The 23,921-nt window shown below is 36.2% G+C and overlaps 1 protein-coding gene across 3 annotated transcripts in view; it reads right to left on the bottom strand.

Moving 5' to 3' along the window:
* The window catches only part of FBXL2 (F-box and leucine rich repeat protein 2), a 51,723-nt gene that overhangs the window by 21,808 nt on the left and 5,994 nt on the right, over window positions 1-23,921 (bottom strand). For 2 of the 3 annotated variants that reach the window (XM_027675775.1, XM_027675774.1), the window contains exons 2-4: window positions 15,924-15,985; window positions 2,506-2,560; window positions 985-1,059 (exon numbers count right to left, since the gene is read on the bottom strand). In XM_027675775.1, coding sequence (XP_027531576.1) covers window positions 985-1,059; window positions 2,506-2,560; window positions 15,924-15,985 — 192 coding nt within the window. Of the gene's footprint in view, window positions 1-984; window positions 1,060-2,505; window positions 2,561-15,923; window positions 15,986-21,208; window positions 21,313-23,921 lie in introns of those variants that run through there. The other variant, XM_027675776.1, reaches the window with a different exon arrangement.

Below are 23,921 nucleotides of genomic sequence, written 5' to 3' on the forward strand. Positions count from 1 at the left end.
CCTCTTGTTTAACAAGAGTAAAGCAGAGGAGTTGGCAATAAAGTTTTAAAAGAGTGTTGAAAAAAATTTACCGTCTATATTACTGTAAAGCTTTAGGTACAATTAGTACCACAGTTAGCAAATGAAACACATCTGGATTTTATTCACACAACTAAGCTAAAACATAAAATTCAAAAGCAAATCTATTATTATAGATTTGCATCATCAAATTTAATTTAATTTGCATCATCAAATTTAATTTAATTTGCATCATCAAACAATAAACCAGTTCAGATTTAATTATAGAATTGTTGTTCCCCATGGATTTTTGTCTTCATTTTCAGATGTCATATTTTATTTTGTTTATGCATATCTATGATAGCATTAATATAGACATGTTTTTCATAGAGAAGACAAGTCTGCCCTAATCCTTTCATTATATACTGTATCCACATGCACCTGCATTTCATGCAAGGTTCAAACCTTACAAAAGTGGTCATAAAATGGTAATCAAATACATACCAAATCAATACTAGGCAACTCAGTGGTAAGAAAAGTTCTTCAGCATTTTAGTGCTTCAATCTCCAAATCCCATAGCCAAGTGACCAGAGAGCTTTCAGCACTAGATGGCCCCCTCACAGAGACTTGGGATCAACAACAGCATTATCTTATAGATTGTAGAAGTGATTCCGAGGATCTCACTCCATGCAGAGGCACTGTTTACACCTTTCCCTTCTGGAAATGAGCAGGTTTGAATTTCTAGAGCTCTGTATGTATATGATATGTGAAAATTATTTGATACATAGCTGGCAACCAATATTGAAACTCATCAGAGGAAAAGAAAAAGGCAAATACAGAGTTCTTTTCCATTTGCTCCTTCACAGTATTATTATCTTGAACTTAGTCTCTAAAACGTGTGAACGCAAGCACAGTCTGTGGGATACTCAAAATGGGCTGTGCTCTTAAACATCTCCATAAGAATGAAAAATACCCAAAGACACTAACCTCTATATCCGTCTGAAAGTTAAAGAGGTCTATTCTTTGCCAATTGCTTCCATCCAGAGCTAAAACATTCCATGCCTACAGAAAACAAATACAGTTTATTTATTACCTCCACTGCCTGCTCCCCTCACTTTTCTCTCAGCAATTCAGATATTACAATCGAGACAATTTCAGGTAGTGTTTTTTAAAAAAAATTGTAAATACTAGTAGTCATACAGTATCAACTAGTTAAAAACAGAATTTGTGGAAATTAATCTCAAATCCTCTAAATGGATTACACTTCAAAGGCTAACTTGTGGCTGTAAAACATGCAGGAAAGCAAGATATTAAATGTCAAGTACATACACAGAAAGATTTAACCCTCCATTTTTAAAAAAGCTTTTGTACATTTGTCTAATAAGTCACTTTTGCTAGTCTGTAAGGAAAAAAGTAGCTGCAGATGACATTCCTTTCAATAAAACCACAGTTCCTCAACCTCACTAGTTACTATTCTGAGAAAACAGAGACCTTTCAGAAAACTGCTGACTTTCCACTATTAGGACCAGGCCTTTCCTTTACACGTGCTGATTTGTCCTTCACTGTCGCAGCAGTAGTTGTTCAAAGTAAAACAAAATAAAACAGCCAGATAAACACAAATATACGCAGAAAATTAGAAAAAAAAAGAACACCACATCCAACTGACAGGTAGTTCTGAGAGAAAAATACAATTTATTCAATCCCTTTGGTTTTCTTATGCAGTTTGGTAGGCTTTAGCTGAAATCTGATGTTACCTGACTCACAAAACTTACTGAAGCTAGAGGCCAGGGTCATACAGTTGTAGAAATTAAATAGTTACGTGCTTAATTATACATTAAAACAAACAAGCAAACAAAAAACCAATTAAAACCAAAACCAAACCCAACTGTCATTAAGATAAGGCATGAAAGCATGAAATAGTTCATTCATGTTACATAATCATACAGTTCATTGTACACAGTTGATGTAGAAACAGAATATTATTCATTTTATTTCAAGAAAAAAAATTAAGACAAGCTAAACATAAAAGCTTACTTAGCATGCTTTCTCTAATATCTTGTGTGCGCCTTTTGCCTCTACTAGTAGTCCATCTACTTAACACCTTCTGTACTTGGCAAGAAAATGATGGATGTTGTTCTTAGACACATGGTGCATGTTAACCAAACTACATGGAATTTTAAGCAGAAAATGCACCTGAAAAATAGTGTTATACAGCCACATGCTTTATAAAAAGCAAATGCCATCACATCAAACTGGATTTAATCCTTTCTCCAGATACAGAGCATACACAACTGGATATCTTTTCCATAGCCTATAAGTCTTGTACATAGCAACTAAGTCCACATCTGAATGTAAAACTGGGACCACTGTAATTTCTTTTCATAAACAAAGAGTCTGAGAATGTTTTTTTTTTTCAGGAAGCAGATTGCAATAAATCCCATTATTTGCATGTAATTAAAAGAACAGCATCCCGAGGAACAACAAAAAAACCTCAACAGAAATACCTACCTTGGAAACTTGTGCACAGCGACACAAAGTAACTATGTCCAAGAAAGAAAATATTCTAGAAAGAAAGGAAAACAACAACAATTAAAATGTTTGATTATAAATTCAGAATAATATATGAATTCACAGCTATGTAGTTCTATGGAAAGACACAAGTTACACAAGAAGTGAGTTAAACGGAACAAGTGTTTTACCAAATTATTTTGGTTATTGAGACTTAAAGAATAATATCATAGCTATCATCTAAAGACAGGCAACACCAACATATTAGAACCCAGCAGATGCTGCTTCTGAAAATCTATTTTCTATTCCCTCTCCATATTACCGAAACATGTATGCATGATAACAAAATATTTTTTCTTCTTTTTAATTCAGAGAAACTAGCTTATATGCCTTTAATTGTGCTACAATTAAAGAAATAACTTACACAAATACAGATGAAGATTTCAGAGGCTGGTGAAGAGTAATAATTAGAAAACAACACATAAATAAATCTAAGTTCTAGAATCTAAGTACTAATACAAAGAACAATGGCCCAAACTTCTAAAGGGGTTTCACAGTGACTACCAAGCCTAACACCTTCAGTATCTTTTCTTTTATTTATTTACTCTACAAGAAACAACTACAGTTGAAAATTTAGCTTTACTATTCTGATCATGGAACCAATTCCTCAGGGCTGTCAACTCCTAATAGTTTTCAGAAAGAAATTTTTCATTGTCAAAATGAATTTTGCTAAATACCATTTCCAAACAATGATATTGGTTCACAGGATGTTCTCAGCAAAAATGAAATCATTAACCTAAGCATAAAATATAGATCCTATTCCAAAATAATTTTCTATTACAGAGAATGAAAGCTTTGAAATACATGAAAGACATTACTGTAATTCATTTATAAACTGCTACCTGCTTGCCAGTGAACTTTTTCAGTCATGCAAACAATTAACAGTAATAAGAACAATTTCATTTTATAGTGAGATATTAACACTGAGGAGCAAACAACTGGTAAGAGATGCTGAATTTAGTAATGTAAAATTCTGGTTACTGCTTTTCAAGTGAAAATCTGAAGCTAGAGCTCAAAATGGATGCCTACATCTTAAGCACTGTGATTTTTAGCTGTGGTAAGAGTAAAAAAATGTAATGAAAATACTTCTTAAACATAACAACCTTCTGGATATTTATTACAATCACTTCAGATAATAGTTTTCCAATATTTTGTTGACACATGAAAATTCTTTCTCTTTTTCACCATACAGTAAAACACTTTCTCAAAAACCTAATAGCCAAGCAAACAGGACAGATGTTCCTAGAAGCTATGAAACAACTTGTAAAACCCTGTCAGTAACATTTATTTTTATAGCATCTATTTTGTCATTCTGAGGCCTGTCCTTTCTGAGACACTTTAAGAAACTTAGCAGCATTTAATGCACAAAATACACACTTAATGTGCTCAGAAAGACTGCTGGACAGATAAGTACTGAAAAGCATTCTCTCTCTTTTAAGAGCAGCATATCAATGATCCGCCAGGAACCCTCTTCTGAAATCACCCTTCTCCCTTTCACCATGAGGGAAATGTCAGAAGATGAAGGAGATTATGCTAGAGAGCTGCAAAAGTTTCTTGGCTTGTAGAAGCTTCCTCATAGAACCACTGTACGAGTGGAATCTGAGGATCATCTCAGATTTACAGAAGGACAAAAGACAGATTTCTGTGTTATTTGTAACAAAGAAAGAACTCATGACACAATACTCTTGCTTAAATGAAGAACATGACATGCTTTAGAAGTGATGTATCTCAGAAATAAGAAACAACAGAAGAAACTGCAAAATGTTGAAGAAAGGGTATTTTATACACCCCCACTACTCTGAGTTGTCTGGCAGTCTGTCTTCATGTTTCATTGTTTATTTCTGTTAAGAGATTAACATTGATGCATGATTTCTGTTAAAAATAAAAAGGTAAATTAAAATCAAATGAAGACCAGATGTATTTATTTCTGCTTCATTCTGTATGAAGTGACTGTTCAAAAAGTCAAAAACTGAAAGTGGTTATTCTATGTTAAGAGAAAAAATATTGTAGTAAGTGTAAACATTTGTGATGCTTCCAGGTTTGGTGGGGGTTTTTTGTTCCAAAGAAGAAACTTCCCTGCAAGGCAGCCCAAGCTGTCCCCATCAAAACAGACAACAACATTAGGAAGCATTATAAGCAAGCAAAAGCACAATCATTGCCTTTCAATTAAATGGTATGATAGGCAAGAGATTCCAGTAAATACTTTTACAATTTGAAAGAGTCATCTTGCTAATGTGCTTGAAAACATTTTTTCCACACTTCTCTATTTCTTTACCCTCTATAATACAATCTTACATGTGTACCACTAACACACACTAGCTTGTCTCCTTGCAGTCCCACAGCATTACTAGCAAATACTTACCAGTCAGGAAAACTACCCAACAAGACACAAGACTCCAAGGTTTAAAATCATTTCAAGTCTTTAGAAGACTTCAAAGTCTTTAAGAGACTTTAAATGCGATCAACAAACTGAGATGGAAACACTGACCTTGTCAGTCATCTGTCAGTGTCAGACACTGACACTGTCTAGCACTTAAGGTGAAAGAACATCAGCAGGCACTTGTAATTTTAAAAAGTGGAAAAAACTGCTGAGGGCAGCTGCTGGTTGTCTAGCACTTCTGTCCTTATGACCAGAGCTACATAGACGGAAGCTAATGCAGCCAGCAGCAGCATTAAATTCCACTTCAGTCTTTGGCATGGATTAATACAAGGAAACTGGAAATTAAGTTAATAGATCCACAGTAACCTTTAGGATCATTTATTCTGGTTTCCAGTACCCCAGGCTATTCAATTAGTTACCCTGTATTGAGCTCAAGAAGGAAAATTCACTTACTAACTTACTGGGGCTCCTGCAGACTTTTCATCCCTAGGCAAACACCGTTCTGGACATGTGCCTCATAGGTTTGGCCTTGGAGATCTTTCAACATTAACAGTATCTGCAGAATGAGCCTCAGGCCAAAGGCACAAAGGGTTGTACGAGCTCACAGTTCCTCAACTCCCTTATGGTAAACTTGTATTTGGCTAAAGCCTCACTTACAGAAAAGGATCTATTCTTTATTTGAAAGCCGTCAAGATGTGGAAAATCATCACCTTCTCTGGTAGTTTGTTCCACTGGTTAATCACTGTCAAAATGTTTCCCTCATTTCCAAGGTGAATGTCTGACTTCCAGCTCTATGCTGTTTTCTACTTTTCTTCACCAAATTAAAAAGTACTTTAGCAGTTAATATTTTCTCCTCATCAAGTTTAAAAGCCACTTATCATGTCATCTTTAATTCCTATTTTAACAATCTTTTTACTTTAGTTCTTTAAATCTCCTTTTCACTGCACATTATTTTTTCAGTATGTTTTCAAAGCCACTTCAGGCCACTGTAACAGCCTTTTTGACACAGCATCAAAGAAGACTCTTACAGTATCTTGTCCATTTCACCATCACACCCTATTCTGGAAATACACAGTCCAGACCACAGCTCTTTCTGTAGCACTCTTTAGTCCAGTATATCTATCCATGCAAAATTATTCTGTAAAATTAATATTGTTTGAACACACCCCAATTTATCATGTTATTGCCATGTTGTTGCCATGTCTTCATATGGGAAAACCATCACACTTGTTTTTGTGTCACCTATAACTTAATCCCCTTAAAACACATTGATATACTACACATATACTGTTAACTTTTAAAATAAAAACATCAAATGTTAAAAGTCAAATGCCTAAGTAGAAATGTGTAATTTTGGTTGGTAAAGACAACCCATTGTTTAATCTCAAAGAATGATATTGTCCAAGGACTTATTTTCCAGAAAACCACAACAACTGTCATATTCCTCTCTCTCAATTTTCCATCAAATAAATCTATGGTGAATTTTCCAAAGCACACAGAATAGGAGGCTGAGATTTCTGGTCATCTCTCTCTTGCCTACAGGTGCTGCAGTCAGGATTCATATTCTTCTAGTATTCTGGAATTTTCTTGATACTCAAGATTCACCAAAACTCAGCATAAGAGGGCCATAGACCTTCTTGAGGCATTTTCACTGCAACTTACATGGTCCCACCAAGCAGAAGTGATGATCTAAGTGATGATTCCTATCATTTTCCCATGTATTTCCACATGTGCTTCATTATTCCCTCTGCTATAAACAGACTGTCCAATGTCTTTCCAAACACAGAGATGGCTGAGTCCTAATATTTTGTTTCCCTCTCTAAAGAGCTACAGAAAGAAACAGCTCTTTCTCAAAACCCCAACACTGCACAGTGTACCTCCTACAGAGAGAGAAATCAAATTGTACAAGAGTCAAACTGCTTCTCTTTTGCCTTTGTAAGGCCTTTCCAAACTTGATCACAGGAGAAATAAGCTTTTGAACTAATGGCCTGGCAATTACTCATTTTAAGTATTTTGATACAATGCTATATGGATTGATAAAAAGTGGATAACAGAATGCATACAATAAGTACCACACACACATACTTGACTTCCTAGAATTTTTGGCCCAAACCCCAAAATTTGGTATGACAGAAACACCTGGTAATTTGTAAAAATCTTCACCAATAACCCAAGTTATGGTTTTGTTTAATAAATGACTTATGAATGGAATTCCCTTTCAGAACTTCTGTTTTCCATGCTGTTTAAATTTATAGTGGTTTTGCATGCAAAGAACGGCAACAAATTTTATCAAAATGAAAACCAAAGTAACCAGGATGAGAAATGCCTCACCAAAGACACCAATCAACCAGATAATCTGCTTAGAAGATCCTTTCAACTTTACCACGCTATCCAGTTGTTATAAAACATGCACACAACAAATCTGTTATGTCCTCCCCATTTTAGACTACAAATTTCTTACTGATTTGTACAATTCCTTGCATAGTAAATCTGTTCTCAATAAAGTCGTTCACATGCAATATGGAAGAGAAGAGCCTACATACATGGAAAACTATCACAGAAAGACAAAGTGCAGCTTTCACAGATTCGATTTTCCTCTTTTAACAGTTTTTTGTCAGAATTTTCTGCAAGAATGCCCAAATGACAGGGGAAAAGGGCATCAGCCATTCACAGTTCATGTTTGAACTAATAATGTTTGAACATACACAGTGGCAAAGTCTCATAACCACCACAGAAGTCTTGTCATATTCAGTAAATACAAAACACATTTACAATTCTTTACATGTGGAAGGTTTCTCTTCACCCTTTGTCCCCCATTTTATTAAGCACCCTACTGAGGTATGAGACATTTCACTGATAAGTGTAGTCCAGCAGTATGTACAAACACTAGAATAAAAATATGCAGACTAGAAACCGCACAGATAAGCTAAATAATTCATATCCATAATCCATAAAAGCAGAATCTTTCATGAATAATAAATTATATAAATAAATTCTTATCTATGTGATTACATTAACAATGCTAATGTTGGTGTACTTCCAAACTTCAACAACTTTGCAGCTAAGTCCTGTAATACCTTATTCAACAAAACCGCAAAATAACACTTGCCCTGGAAACATAAATAGAGAGGCATATTTAAATCTTATGGAATCTGACTATTTTCTATTTTAAGAAAAAAACAACTATCTTTTAGCTCATTTTTGTCAGGCCTGTTTTCAGCAGTGTGTTACAAAAGGCTGACGAATGCCAATTGCTACATGAAACACACATCCACCGACTTACCTAATGCTTGACCTTCCAGGTCAATTATTAAAACAAATCCCTTTTCACTAGAGAGGAGCTATTTTGTAAAGTAAAGCACTTAAACTGGAAACTCTGCTAGATGCTCCAAAACTCTCCAGTAACTTAATCCTGCAGTTTCCACTTGTAAACTACTCAGGTCTTTCTCGGCTGATGTACATCACAAGCATTCAATAACAAACATGGCACAAAAAAAACATTTCTTTACAAGCCAAACCTCCTTTTCTGTTGCCAAGATGCTTATTGCTACACAACTCTTGCATAAGTATCGGCAATTGCAAAATAACAGGCTGACTACAGGATGCCTGATATCTATTTTCAGTTGAAACAGAAATCAGCTTTTTCTACAAATAATCAGCTTTGCTGGATTCATTTTATAGAGGGCAGCATCTAACTTTTTATGGCCCACAAATTACTTGCAATACAAGTGGATCATATTACTCATTATTTAAAAAAAAATTTTACTTATTTGTAAAGTATGACCATGTGTAACAACAGCAACATTTTCAGTACCTAATACTCTTAGTATCTGAAACAAAATGCCCAATGATAAACTCAAGAAAGGCCAGTTCTGTTTAATTTTCCAGCCTCAGCTAGTCTATTATTTTTTTAATATAAATGTCATTTTTATGAAGTGATTTTATGCAGTACAAATTTGCAACTATAGCACATCTTCCTAAATAAAAGCAGTTAGCCTAATGATTACTTCAGAGTGGTTTAACTTGCAGCCCACAGTCCCAATCCAACCTGCTGGCCATTCCAACTATCCCATGGTCTACTTTTATCCACAAGTGAAGGGATTATAATTTGGGCACCAAACAGCCAAAAATCAACTATACCCACGCTACACTAGGTAAAGATGTAGACAAATTATATGATGCACTCGTGACATGCAGCCTAGGGATGCTCCATAAACCATGACCACTACTGCATACTTTGGTCAGTTGCTGGAGTAGGATTTGGTAGACCTGATCCAACCTGCTACTGGCCTGGAGCATGACCTTGAACAAAAGACTTCTATTCCTGATGCCTGTGTCTGCATCGTGAACACACAGATAATAAAGCTCACCTCTTCTGTAAATACTTCACAAGTTACAGACAAAAAAGGTCCAATTATTTTTATATGTAGTACTGTTATTTAAACTGTCTAGCAACAATATTTTTAAAAAATTAATTTTTTTATAGAAAGTAGAAGTATCTTTTGATTGCCTTTTTGCTTTGATGGCACTTTTCACACAGAAATGAGGAAGAACAAAATTTCCCCCTCTGTCTCCCAAAGCTCCATATAAAAAGCAGACTTCCTTATATCACTGATCCTTCTGAACATTTAGTTTTGATAATTAACAAATTAAGAAACTGAGTTTAAATGAAACTCCAGTTTCAAGGTAAACAAAGTTCTAAAGGAATTAAGTCTTCATTAAATAAGAGATTCTAAAGAGAGGTTTAATAGCAAAGAAAAGAAAAACAAAATGAAACAAAATAAATGGTAAAGTATGATTCCAAGAGCTGTGTGTCATTGGTATATCCCCTTTAGCTGTTCCTTCTACTTCAAATGCTTATTTACTTTTGTTTGTTCTACTGTGACTAATCCTTTGTCACAAGCATGTTCTTACTGAGAGAGAATACCTGTACTTAAACCAAGTAATACTGAAGCACTCCATTTATAAGGAAGTCCCAATTGTTCAGGCAGAAACATTAAAGAAAGTATTTCCGTCACAAAATTCACAAATCTTACTCAGCACCTTGACACAAAAAACCCCTTTCATTTCCAGATCTTCACTTCTTCATTAACACAGTATACAAGAGCACTAGTGTGTAATTTTCTGCTCCTAGTTCTTTGAGCCCCTCACTCACATTTTAATGGGAATTCCATCTGAAATATCTCTGCCCAAAACATTCAGTTTTAAGCTTCTCTTGCAGTTGTTTGTGAACAAAAACAAATCACTTAAACATATTAAATAGAGGATGGCAGCTACCTACTCCAATTTCAAAAGGCCAAACTGAATTGTACACATAATCATTTGCAAATGTTTAGCATCTCATACAAAGAAGCCAGAAAATGCGTACAAAGTGCCGACTGGTGAGGCAAAGAACTGAAAACTATAAACTTGCATCTGGAACTGATCTTGGTAAGAATTTCATAAGCAGACAAACAATACATGTAGCAGTGTAAAAAATAGGTCAACATGAGACCTTTCTCACATTCTGAAGGGGGTATGCTGACCACCGAGCTATTGATTGAGTTTTTAGTTTCCTCAAACAGAGTCCAAGTTCTGTCCTGAATATGAAGTAAATCACTGGAAAGTTTTATAAGCCATTCCATCATCAGAATAAGCAGAAATTTTCCTAACCAAAGCTGATTAATCAGAAAGTGGTGACTTGTTGCATTCTCAGTGTATATTGGAAGTTAGATACAACACCTTGAAGGCTGAAAATACAGAGAAACTAAAAGACTATACATTTTAACATTAGGTAGATCATGTTAAAACAAGTAAAAATATTATCGATAATGTGATATTACTTTTCAATTGCTGCCAAAGCACACAAGGATTCTGAAAGCATCCAGTAAGTCCTAAAATAATTATAATTCTGTAGTTTCCCTGTCTAAAGATCAAAATATTTAACTAATTTTCAAAGGCTTTATCGTAGGCCTGTACCTATGGCTCATTTGGATCACTTGCTCAGTTGATTTTCCGATCACTGTTTTGGAGGTAAGGACAGCTGGAAATGAGTATGTGACTCCATAGGAGTGAGCTGGGCTTTGATACTACGCTGTCATCAGTCCCATTGTTTCTGCTTGCTTCCTGCCAATGTTAGTCTCCATATTTCCAGTTAACAAACCTGTAAAGGAGTGTTCTATATTGAACAGTCTGAATTAGCACTGCTTTGCACTAATTCTTTGGACAGATGTACTTCAGGCATGCTAAATTAAAAAACTTACTTAATAAAAATTACTTGTATGAGGCACTACTAGAATTCACTTTACAAAAATCACAGATTTGCTTAAATACACAGAAAAGAAGTTTTACTTTCATAAGCAACTCCTACACAATCAATTAGGTTTCTAATCTGTATGACTGCAGTTTATACACTTGTATCAATTTAGCTGGTTTTAATTCTACATAATTACATTGTAATTGCTTGGCTGACTACTATAGAGGACTTTGAAGACATGAAAACCAGTCTAACATCAAAATAAAAGATTGCATGTGTATTATAAAACTGGAACATTTCCCTGAGATTGTCAAACATCGAACAGCAGCCTCAGCTACTTAAGGTGAAATATTGCCCTGTTTAATTATACAAATCCTTGAAGTGTGGAAAATTAATCATGTCCCAGATGACAGATTTTTTTTTTCTCGCCCCCTCAAAACACATCTATTGTTTGTCTGCTTACAAAATTCTTACCACCTAAGAACTGCTCCAGACAAAAGTTTATATTTTTCAGTTCTTTGACTCACTAGTCAGTACTTTATATACTAAGATACAGCATATAGCACAGAACATTACCAGTTAAAATACATATGAACAAATGTTATCTCTCCTTCTACATGCCAAAAGTACTGGCTGCATCTCCATTTTCAAATGTGTATTATTACTTTTATCAAGCACAAAAAGAAATTAAAAATTTGAAGCTGATGGAAAGTCAGAACATTCTAATATTAATTAAATCCACTGCATTTTTTTTTGGTTTCCAGTTATTTCCAAACTCACACTGTAACTTTAATAATCCATTGCTTTGGGGTTTTTTTCCTCAGTAATTTACATTAAAAAAAAAGATGAGCCATTTTAAGGCTGTGACATCTTGCTAGAAAAGTTACCATTAAAATTGTATTAGCCTGACTTGATTTCTGATTCATCTGATGATAGATATGGGTTTATGAATTTCAGACACCAATGTAAATCCACAACGAATGTCCTGTATATTCAACTGATACTTTTCCATAAACATACAGGCTAGGAAAAAAAAATAAAGTTACAATCATCTGAAAATTTTGTCTAAATGACATGATTTATAGTACCACCTCACAATCCTTACTTAAACATCATACAATTTAGCATTTAGTCAACCTTTCTCTTCTTGTAATTTGTAAGAGCAGAGGGGAAAGAGCATTCCTTGCCAACTGACAAACTAATAGCACTGCAACAGCTAACAAGGGTGACCATTTCTCCTTTAATTTGAACAATACTACAAAACAAAAGTTATAGAAGCAGCCTATTTCTTCCACAGGAAAAAAATTACTCCAATATTACAAATGAAAATAAATGTCCATAAACCAGAAAAAGTTACAAATTAAACACCTCCCTTTCTCTACTCCAGCTATTCTACCTCCATAAATGCATAACTGGCCCCTCCAAACAAGGGTCTTCTTCAAAACCACCACTGTCCATATAGTCAGATATTCTCTTCTTCCTCTGCCAAGTTATCTGGGTCTACTTGAGAAGGAATAAATAATCTCTGGTTTCTTATCCTTTCATAAATGAAATGTGCAAGACATGACACTGCCTTGAAAATCTTCCAATGTAATTCTGATTGTTAGATTAATAATAACAATAATAATAAGAAGAAGAACTGCAGTATAAGACCAAGGTCTTAATTTGATCAACTTTAGAGTATACAACTATAAGAACAAATGAATAAATTTTAGAGTAGTAGTACTTTGTGAGTCTACCATTAGGAAAAAGTTTCTCATTTTTTGAGAAAAAAATTGGATTGTTTTTTATATTCAGATTACATAAGTTCAACTACTTGATACAAATGAGAAGACGACAAATTCTTGCAACATTTTGTTTTTACATTTTGTTTACATTTAATTTCCAGATATTTTGTTTACATTTAATTTCCAGATATTTATAAAAGTTATTAACCACTCTTCTTCCACATGTACAATATTATGGTTTTTTTAAAAAGGGCTGTAGTGCTTTCTCACACTGTTCATACATATCTGATACAAGCAAACAACAAACTAAGTGCATTTGATGACACTTTCAACAGTACTTAGTATTCAGTTACAGCACTGTGAGCAAAATGTTTCCACTGCAACTGGTTTACTCTCCTTTTAATTGAAAGGTAGACTGCTTAGTAAATAAAGGAAAAATAATTAGAATATTAATTACACTCAATGCAGCAATATTTAATCTCTTCTGTCATAACCATAGGGCAAGACTATTTTAAAACATGTTGCAGCTTGAGCATAAACTGTTTTAGGTGTTGAAAGACTATTCAGACTCAGTCTTGCAAAAGCCTTTATGTGCAGGCACATAAAACAAATTCCTCTCTGATAAAGCTTTAGACAGCCAGGTTTGTGCCTCGAAATTTCCCTAGGTATCTACACTCTGCAGGGATGAGAACTCAGATGCATGTCCCACCTTAACACTCTCTCTAACATGCTCTTCCACTGGCCTTGTGAGCTCGTCTCTGCAGCAGTACAATTTCAAAAGGAGGTTTACAGAGCGCCTCTCCCACTCATCCCCTTCCTGTCCATTCCAAAACCTTGATGGTCAGCACAAAATTGTGGGTATAATGAAACATGCACTTTATTTCTCTCTGGCAGGGCAGACCGAGTCCCAGCATTCCATGAGAGATCATCATGTTCTTTACTTAGAAAGCTGACTGTCCCACTTCAATTTCTCAGATCATCAACTCCTCTGGCTACAGCTGCAATGCTACTTTAGTAAATCACTGTGCAATTGCAAAAAGCACATATGAGCACAAGAAATAGTCGGTTGGCTGAATCGGTTCTGTGTATGCTTGGCCTGGAATATTTTATTTTGTCACTCCAGCCCCAGGAAGGCTTTAAACCATGCAGAAAGCTTCTTTAGACACTGCCACAACAGTTAGTGTAGTAGCAGGGACTAGCTGCACTAATTCGTCAGCGGTCAAATCCATGGTAAGTCTATATATCCTTCAAGTTGCTTTGTAAGAAGTTATCTTGAACACAAAAACTAACAGCTAAGCCACCGGTCCTGCTCAATCACTTGTACACACTGGGGTTTTTTCCTGCTGACTTCTTTAAAATCACAAAATGGATAAGGTTGGAAGGGACTACAGTGGGTCACCTGGCCCAATCTTCCTGCTCAAACAGGGTCATCCAAGAGCACATTGCACAGGATTGTGTCCAGACGGTTCCTGAATATCTCCAGTGAGGGAGACTCCACAACCTCCCTGGGCAATCTGTTCCAGTGCTTGGTCTCTCACACAGTAAAGAAGTTCTTCCTCATATACACATGGAACTTCCTGTGCTTCAGTTTCCGCCCATTGACTACTGTCTTATTCCTTGGCACAACCAAAAAGAGCTTGGCTCCATCCTCTTGACACCCTCCCTTCAGATACCTATGCACATTGATGAGGTCCCCTGTCAGTTGTCTCTTCTCGAGGCTGCATAGGCCCAGCTCCCACAGTCTCTCCTCATAAGGGAGTCCTTACTCCAGTCCCTTAATCATCTTTGTTGCCCTCCACTGGACCTGCTCCAAGAGCTCCATGTCTTTCTTGTAGTGAGGAGCCCAGAACTGGACACAGCACTCCAGATGTGGCCTCACCAGGGCTGTGCAGAGAGGCAGGATCACCTCCCTCGACCTGCTGGCAATGCTCTTCCTAATGCACCCCAGGATACCATTGGCTTTCTTGGCCTCCAGGGCACACTGCTGGCTCATGGACTGCTTGTTGTCCACCAGGATCCCCAGGTCCTTCTCCACGGAGCTGCTTTCCAGCAGGTCAGCCCCCAGCATGTGCTGGTGCAAGCGATTGTTCCTCCCCAGGTGCAGGAGGTTTTTTTTAAGAAAAAATCATCAGCTCAGTTTTAATAACACCATCACTAAAAACTGTAATTGCACCAGTATAAGCGAACATTTAATTTATTTTTTTCTTTCACCTTAAAAAGTGTTACAGGGGGCTCTAACAAAACTTATATGTAGGTATAGAAGATGGTGGAAAGCTGGTTCAGTTCTAGCTCTGGAGTGGTCACATCCAATCAGGCAACAGCTCCACATTTGGCAGCTTATACTTTGCTTGAAATCAACTTTCAACAACCTGAGGGCATGAAGACATCCATTAGTGTGTCTCAGTCATGGGCTGGACTTTTTCATTTTGGTGTTGCAGCTAACTTCACAAAGATGATCTAGTCGCACACCAGCAAGCTGATAATATTTATGAAAAACTGAATGACTACAGTAAGAAAGATCCCCCTGGTGGTTTTGCTTTATATAAGACAGAGTAGCAGTAATGGTAACAGACAGTGCTTTTCACTGTGGTGGCTTTTTTGGAAGCGTTGAAGTGGAATTTCTATTTTATTTTGCTATAATAAAGTTCATGACACAGAGTGTGAACTACATTAGAGAAAGAATTATAAGCTCTTCAGACAGATAAAAAACATTGTGCAGTATGGAAGAGGTCACTACTCGGTACAGCAAAGTTTTTTGGACATTATATTTCAGTTCTTTTTCTGATATGCGAGAAAAGATCACTATTAAATGACATGTTCCATGGTATAGTATAATTTGAACACATTAAAACAAATCAAGGCAACAAGTTCAAGAATTTCAAGAACTAAATCAGGTATGTTGCTATGTATTTCAAGAGGATTTAAGAAAGAATGAATACTATTTGATAGCCTGCAAGCCACATAAGCAATGTACAACACTCAGATTTTTACTCCTTAATACATTATGTAGAATTACCTTAACAGAAGTTCTTTGGGTAGTTTTTTGTTAATAAGGGCTTCATCATTATTTGAGAAAACCTAGAAACAGACAGAAAAAACACCATTTTAAAGACCAACAAGAAAAACAGCTTTGAAAGAGGCTTTTCATCTTTTATTTAGGTGCTTAATGCTTTTAAATTACTGTTAAGGTCAAGGTTTCAACATATTAGTTGTTAATATGATAAAATTATTTCAATATTCAAAATAAGGCCACACCTCCCACATACACCTGCTCTTCTCTAGTGCTAAGATTCAACTGAACAAAAATTGTGGAGCAACTTAATAACCACGAAACAAGCAATCAGAATCACACTTACACCACACAAAGAAGTATTTTAGGCAGTAGGGAAACCTGGAGCAATAGCAAGACACATACAAACACACTAGTTGCACAGTCCTAAAATTAGCCCATTACAGAAAACAAACAGGACGCTTTCCAGTCATTCAAGTCACTCCCTACAGTGCAAATACTTTGGCCCAAGTATGTGAGTATGGATAAAATATAATAATCTATAGATTTAAATAATATAGTGCCACAGACAGGACAGCAACTGCTATGTAAGCAAAAGAAGCATGTCAAGACATGCTACAAGAGAACCTGAAATTACCTGTCACCCAGAATTTCATTTTATTAACATATATCCTAAGACAAAGAAAATGGAGAGACTAAAAGAAAACGCCGAGGGGAAAAAGCAGGCAATAGCTAAGATTGTATAGGAAAATGTTTCTACAAAAGGAGAAAAGGATCAGTCAACAGTAAAACAGAAAGACTAAAAAAAGGAGATGCTGACCAGCTTTATAACTTACTGTAAATATTTAGGTTTGAGAAATTTTAACAGAGGAACACAGCAATAAACAAAACAACAGTGAATTGGAATTTAAGGAATGACAGCAAAGCCTAGAAGATGTCAAAGCCTCAAGTAACCACTTTCCATGTAAAGAAAAGACCTTTATGGAGTTCATTTGCTGTACAAAATACCAGAAACAAAAACTAGAGAGAAGGATCCAAAATAGATCAGAATGCCAATAGGTAAATATGAAAATCATACAAAACAGAAACATGAAAAACAACTGGAAGGAATCTTCTCCCTTCACTAAGAATATGATGTTCCTGACTCAGGCATCAGGGTATCATCCCTTGTTCATCCTACCATCCACACACATGACATATTTGGCAACTATTTGCTTTGTTCCTTGGTTTAAAAAAACAAACAAAAAAACCCCAAACAAACAAGAAAAAAGGAAGTGCAAAAAGAGGTGGTTCTGTAAAAGGGTCCATCAAAGCAAAGAATGAAAAAGAAGTCAAATATAAACTTGGCTCTGTCTTCATAAAAGAAGAGAGACAGCAGAAAGTACATATCTGGGAATTTTGAAAACATCTCCCTCAAAAATACTATTAGATTTGAAAACTTCAACTTCCTTCTGGCTGCTGTCAAGAACTCTTTTCGCGAAGTCTAGCCATGACATCCTAGGCTGATTCCAGGTCTACCTGCATACTACTGTTTCAATTTTGACACAAATTTCTTCACTCACTACCTCTGTGCACCATTATCCACATATCTAAGAACAATAAAACTGTCAACTTTCAACAGGACTGAGAAGTTTAATCGAGCTTCCTTTTCTGGGAACTGGAGCAGCACAGTTATTCACAGACTAAGGACTACAGACATTGTAAGCATAAAACAACCATGCAAATGTCAATAGGACAATTCCAGTTCCTTCAGAAGAGAGAGACGATGGCTTTAAGCAGTTCCACGTGGCTGACCACAGGTTAAGCTTTGCTCTGGTTGTGCTTTATATCCAACATCCATTGCTGTTGATATTTTCAGCCTTTAGGCTGAAATACACCATGTACATCAACACTGTTTTTAGAACTGGTTGACTGCTTCTGAGTTTGGCAACAGATAGGTTTATGAACTGACTGCATGCATGCCATTTTAATATTATATGCTACTCACAGTTAGCAGCTTCTAGCCTGAAAACAATAGCATAAATTGGGATTTATTTTTTTTAAAGAACAGTCAAAACATGGGCCTAATTGCATTTACTGCAGCACTCATTCAGAAAAAGGGAACACATAGGCCATTCTCATAGAACTTAAGCTCACTAAAGAGCAAAGTGAGGAAGTATTCTTGTGCACTACAGGTTAAAATAATAAGTTGCAAAAAAAAATGTTACCTCTGGGAAAGCACACAAGATTTGTGGTAAAACAGACAAGTGAACTTAGATCTCATTAATTCTGGTTCAGAATCTGAACATTCAGTATCACAGACTACAAAAAATCCTCTTAATTATTTTGCAGTTGCAGATAATTCTTCAAAAGTTATATTATCTAGCATACACTTCTCACATACATGTTTAAATAAAGCTACTTTGTGGACTGCTATTAGTTTACATGTGTGCCCTCACTTTGCCTGTATAAAAGCTGTTATTATCCAGTTTTTCTTTACACCATAGATTCTCATATATATCTTATATGGAGATATATATAAATATGCTCTCTGTGTGAGGGTAACACAACATTAAGTTGGTAAGGTATAAGGCAAGTTACTGTTTAACACAAAGAGCTATAATGTGTACTCAAGCCTTTAGAGTATTTCCAACTACTCATCAGCTCCTGCATTAAAAAGTCAAATCGCTACAAATCATAGCACAGATTTTTGGGAATAGTAAGTATTTTTCTACTTGGGCCAATCTGAAATGTACAACCAAAGCTAAACATACAATCAAACTGGCAAGTCTTATGGGGAAAAGGCTTATAATCTTTATGTAAGATGATAAATCTAAAGTTCAAGTTGGACAGACAAATTATTTTAAATACATGACAGCATATCTGAACAATATGGTTCCTTTAGGAATCCCAGTTAAAACTGGAAATAATGCAGCTTTTGCTACATACTAAAGTGTGTAATGTGCCCAGTCCCACAAAGTACCACACCTACTACACAAGTCACAGATGAGGCCATAAACAGATTCGAAGCTGTTTTCCCTCAGACAGTAACTTTTATGTGTTCTTGTACACATTAGCTACGATTCTCATATCATAAAAAGATTATTTTTATGGAATAAGTACATTTAGAAAAATGAAGGTGTCTCTTTATAGTACTCTTTTACTCTGTGCAAGTTTATTAGCCTCTAGAGCCACACTGCATTTGCATCTCAGAGGAAGCGAGGGGCTTCTTTAAAGGCTCTTCAATACGTTTTCCCCGAATGGAGAACAGACACAGGACAACTGAGGTAGTCATCTTCTAGATGAACACTTGTAATGTGATTTTTAATGCATGCAAGCAGAGAGAAAAGACAGAGAGTGCCAACAGGATAATATATTTATTCTTTGAACAGTTCCTGATAATTTAAAACTTCCGTTAATGAAACAAATACCCTAGTACCTTCATGTATCACTTCTCTGAAGAAAACAGTGCTGTCAATTTTTACTTCATTTTTATTACATAATCTCTAGTTTTCTGTTTATTAAAAAAAAAAATCCACCAAAAACAATCAGTCAAGGAAGTGTTCAATCACTGTAAAAAATATTCTAGTATTCTTGTCAAATATCATTTATTTTTCTTCAGTTACAGATGGTACTGACAATGACATGCCCTCAAAATACCTGTACACAATAATCCAAAACAGCAATTAAGAATCCCCTGAATGTAGAAAGAATATTTCTTCTCTCTTTGCTTTTGCATTTCGTAGCAAGTTTGACTGTGTTAATGACAGGGTATCTCAAACTCTAGAAAAGTGTGGGTTTAACTGTATAAAATGTAAACATAAGAAGAAATACAGAAGATCTCTACATTCCTAAAGGAATTGCGAGAACAAACAAAACAAAACCCAAAAGAGAAAATTCTAGTTGCTTATTCCTTGAATCTTGAGCCATTTCTTCCATTCCTTGACTGACCTCTCTTGGTAGTATCTTCACTGTTCTTTTGAAAGATTGGTTATAATGAGCTAAAAAGACAGTATTGTCTTGAAAAATTACCTGATACTTTTGTACACTAAATTTCTTCAGCAACTACACTTTTTAAAAATTTCTTTATTATATAAATAAAGCATCCATTTGTGTAAATCTGTCAAACACAAAAAGAATAATCTCCCTATTTTCCTTCCCCTTTCATGTTATTAAACATATTAATTGTCACTAGTCCTAGAACATAACTCCTTGGTACACCACAGTTAGCTTGCCACCATTGAAAGCAACACATATTAATCTCTTCTGGTCTAACAGTTAGTGATAAAGGTCTCCTGTTTCCATGAAAATTAGTGATATGAAGAAATCTTTTCTGACAGAGTTATTTCAAGATCAAAATAAGGTTATACTATTAATTTTGGTGATAGTCCTTATGTTTTTTTAAGGATGCAATTTCGGTTGTCATTCAGTCCTCTACTGAAGAGGACTATTTTCTTTACAGACGAAACAGTTTTGCTAGCAGCTCATCCATTATGGCTCAGTTCCACAGAGATATTTATGTATCTAATTTCCACTGAAATCAGAGTAGATAAGGACTTTCAACCTGTCAACTTTTCAAATCAAAAGTTATTAAAAACCCAGACGCTCAAAAATAGCCTTGCTTAGTAGCATGCTAAAGGAATTATGGGCAAAAGTAGATTTGGGAAAGATGAAAGATGAACTGTGAAAGACTCTAAAGAGCATCAGCAAGAAGAGAAGACATATATACTGAAAACAAAGCTGAAGTATTTATCAAGTCAGGAAAAAACCCAATGTTGGGTTGACCAAAGGAGACAGTAGGTTAGAATTAAATCCATGTATTTCCCCTCCATGGTTGACAGAGCACGTCCTAGTTAAATTGTAAATATTACCATATGTATAAAACACCAAGTCTCTCAGGTTTTCACTGGCAAGAACAGTATTTATTAAGTATTATTTATGCAGTAATAGACATGGTAAAAACAAGATGTTTCAATGGAAAATCCTGACAAAATAAAATTAAAGTTCAAAAATTAAAATATTCAGTTCCCCTGATGTGCAGATTTTTGTTGACAAACACAAAACCCAGGAGCCTGCTGCACATCTCTCCTCCTCAGTAGAGACACCTAATTGTTGCCTGAGCAATTTTCCCTTCACTGACCTACTGAAATTGCCTGCTGCTATAGTGGCAGGAAAGGCAGCAGATCAGCTTTGCTACCCAGAGCAGCTCACGAGCAAGCTAAAGTAATGAATGGCATCCTAAAAAGCTCTCTATTTAAACACACCAGAAAAATGGAGGAGGAAGAAGAAAAGAGAAAACAATGTTCCTTTACCATAAATTTCAGATTATCTCACATGTTACACTACAGCATAAGTGTTCTCTAATGCTCAGAGAATTGCTGCTTGCTGATGCTTCCTCCAGAAATGTACAATCAATGCATCAGACAGGCAGACAGGCAGAATCATTTAACACCATGCAAGTGGCAAAACGTAACCGTATCCAGGCAACAAAGGGAGCGTTAGACAGGATATGCATTGCCAACAGAACTGAAATAAGTGATATGGAAGACACAACAGCTGATGGTACAGCACTGGTGCTAAATTAGAACCCATGGTAAAGCTTTCTGTACAATCAATAAAAATTTTGACATGCCAAAGTGAACCTTGAAATGCAATCCCATCTTGAACAAAGCTTGTCTACAGCAGAGACAGACTGGCAAAGTCTTTATTTCAACAAACAGACACTGTGTACCCTCCAGGCTCTCATTCCCGTGCTCCAGCTGCTCACCCTGCTCTGGCTTTGACTTTGTGCACTTCAAAATCCCACCCATCCCGGTCTGTTGTGGTCACTAACCTTTTTTTCCCTTTGGACATTCTCTACTAGAGCCCAGGGCATGGTCTTCAGTAGACTTACAGCTTCCTCCTTGCTGCCAGATACCTAATGGATCTTTAGCACTGGTCTTTCCATGGGATATTTTCTCTTCCAACACTGTGACAAACTGACTGATCAAAAGCAACACCTCCTATCAAATACTTCTGTTCTTATTGTGCTGGTCATCTTAAACAATTAAGGCTCACCTTCAGAGAACAAGATCAAATACACCTGAGAATATCTCTCTGTCTTTCCATAATGCCTTCCAATGACTTAGGGATGCTTATAAGGGCTATAATGCTTTTAAATTTTCCCCCAGAATAAGTGCTGCCCAATATAATAAAACCTTCCAGACAGAGGCAGCTGGCCACACTGCCCACTTTGCTGCTTGATTTTCTTCCAGAAGAGGCATCATTCTTATTTTGCCAGCACTGGTATTCATACCACATCATTCACATTTTACTGGAGGGCATCAGTCTGGCTCTGCAAGGCCCTGCTCTCACTGGGTGACAGATCAAGGTCATTTGTGAGCTGATGTCCACAGCTGCACAACTCTACCTTGAGGCCTTTGACTGTCCCAACTCAACTGCCTCCTAGTGCAGAGCAGGAGGTGCTTGGAGGTTGCCTTTCCTGCCTTCTCAAGCACATCAGCTCATCCTCAGTTGATCAATTAGCTCACATCACCCTTTCCTGTGTGTTTTTCAGAAGACCAGTCACCTATTGCCAACAACATATTGGGAAATCACCAATCCAGCCTTTTAAAGAGTAGGGTTTCGCTCCTGCAAGCGGTCAAGGTATTAAGGTGTAACAGGTTTGCCTGACCTGCGCTACTCAGCCTTGTTTCCTAAGTCGCCAAAGAGACAGTAATCCTCTCACCCAAGTGTGATGGTTCCTACTTTTGCATGTTAAAAATTATGAAGGGGAAATCCAATGGTTTGCAGAATTATTGATTGACCTAATTACTTGCAGGCCCAAAATTCAGTTGAAAGATTACATTTTATCAATACTTGCTATCATGTAACTAATGTTCAGTAGCCTGCATGACAGAAAACACTACGTTCAATCCAATACCTCACCAAAAGAAACTGGCATTACACTACTATTTGTTAAAAAGGTCTGCAAGTTCTGCTTCCCCCACGTTGCTCTGAGATAGGAGCTACATGGAAAACTAACCTTTCAGGTTATGATCCACCGAGCTCACATTTTGCCTTTCAAGGCATCTTGTTCTAACCACTACCGGAGATGGCAAAACAAACCTGAACCACGTGGAAAAATAAACTACTCCTTACCTAATCTTCCATGACTAGAGACTGGTTCCGATCAGGAGAGGAAAAAAAAATAAATCCAGCAACTACCATTTAAACAGTAAGAAATTTGGAAAAAGCTGTTAATTGTATCGCCATATATTCTTTAAACATACACAGAAAGACAGCTGAAAAAACAGGTCTGACAAAGTTTTATCCTCATCATGTTAGTCATATACTGATTGGCAAATCTTTCCTTGTTTGCTTTCCTTAAAAAAAAATTGATGACTGAATATTTCCTTTTTCAGATAATTATCCGTTATTCTTCTTTTAAGGTTATTCTCTCCCAAATAGAAACAGTACATGATGATGCATTTAGACATCTTTCCTAAAAAATAAATAAAAAATAAAGCATTCAATAAACAGTCCAATCTACAAAACACTTTCAAGTGGAACATGGGGAAACCCGTATTATCTACTTTATGGGCTTGGACACCAACAGACCCATGGCAGAAAATTAAAATCAAATAGAAGAAGCAGTTGTTCCCTGTAGCCCATCACAAGGCTGATCATGCATCGTATGGATTCTGCACTTCTTGACCAGCTAAATGACAAATCCCTCCTTAAGCATCAAGCAGAGTCTCAAATGCAATTTGCAAAAGCCTAAGTTCAAAACACTTGAGAAAGGTACTTTCCTTTGACCACTCAAGTAACTTTGAGACTCTACACAGACACACTGAAACAGAATCTAAGGCAGCTTCCATCACAACATCCACAAGGACTGTGTGCTCAAATTACAAATTGTGTAATCCCAAAAATAATTCATTTGGTGTCGCACAGTCTTGTAAAAATCATGATATAAATACACATTCTCAAAGCATTCAGAGCATGATACATTTCTAAAAAAAACAAACAGCAGTCTGAGAGAAA

Source organism: Neopelma chrysocephalum, unplaced genomic scaffold (assembly GCF_003984885.1).
Source record: "Neopelma chrysocephalum unplaced genomic scaffold, ASM398488v2 Primary Assembly neopelma1_26, whole genome shotgun sequence".
Taxonomy (NCBI): domain Eukaryota; kingdom Metazoa; phylum Chordata; class Aves; order Passeriformes; family Pipridae; genus Neopelma; species Neopelma chrysocephalum.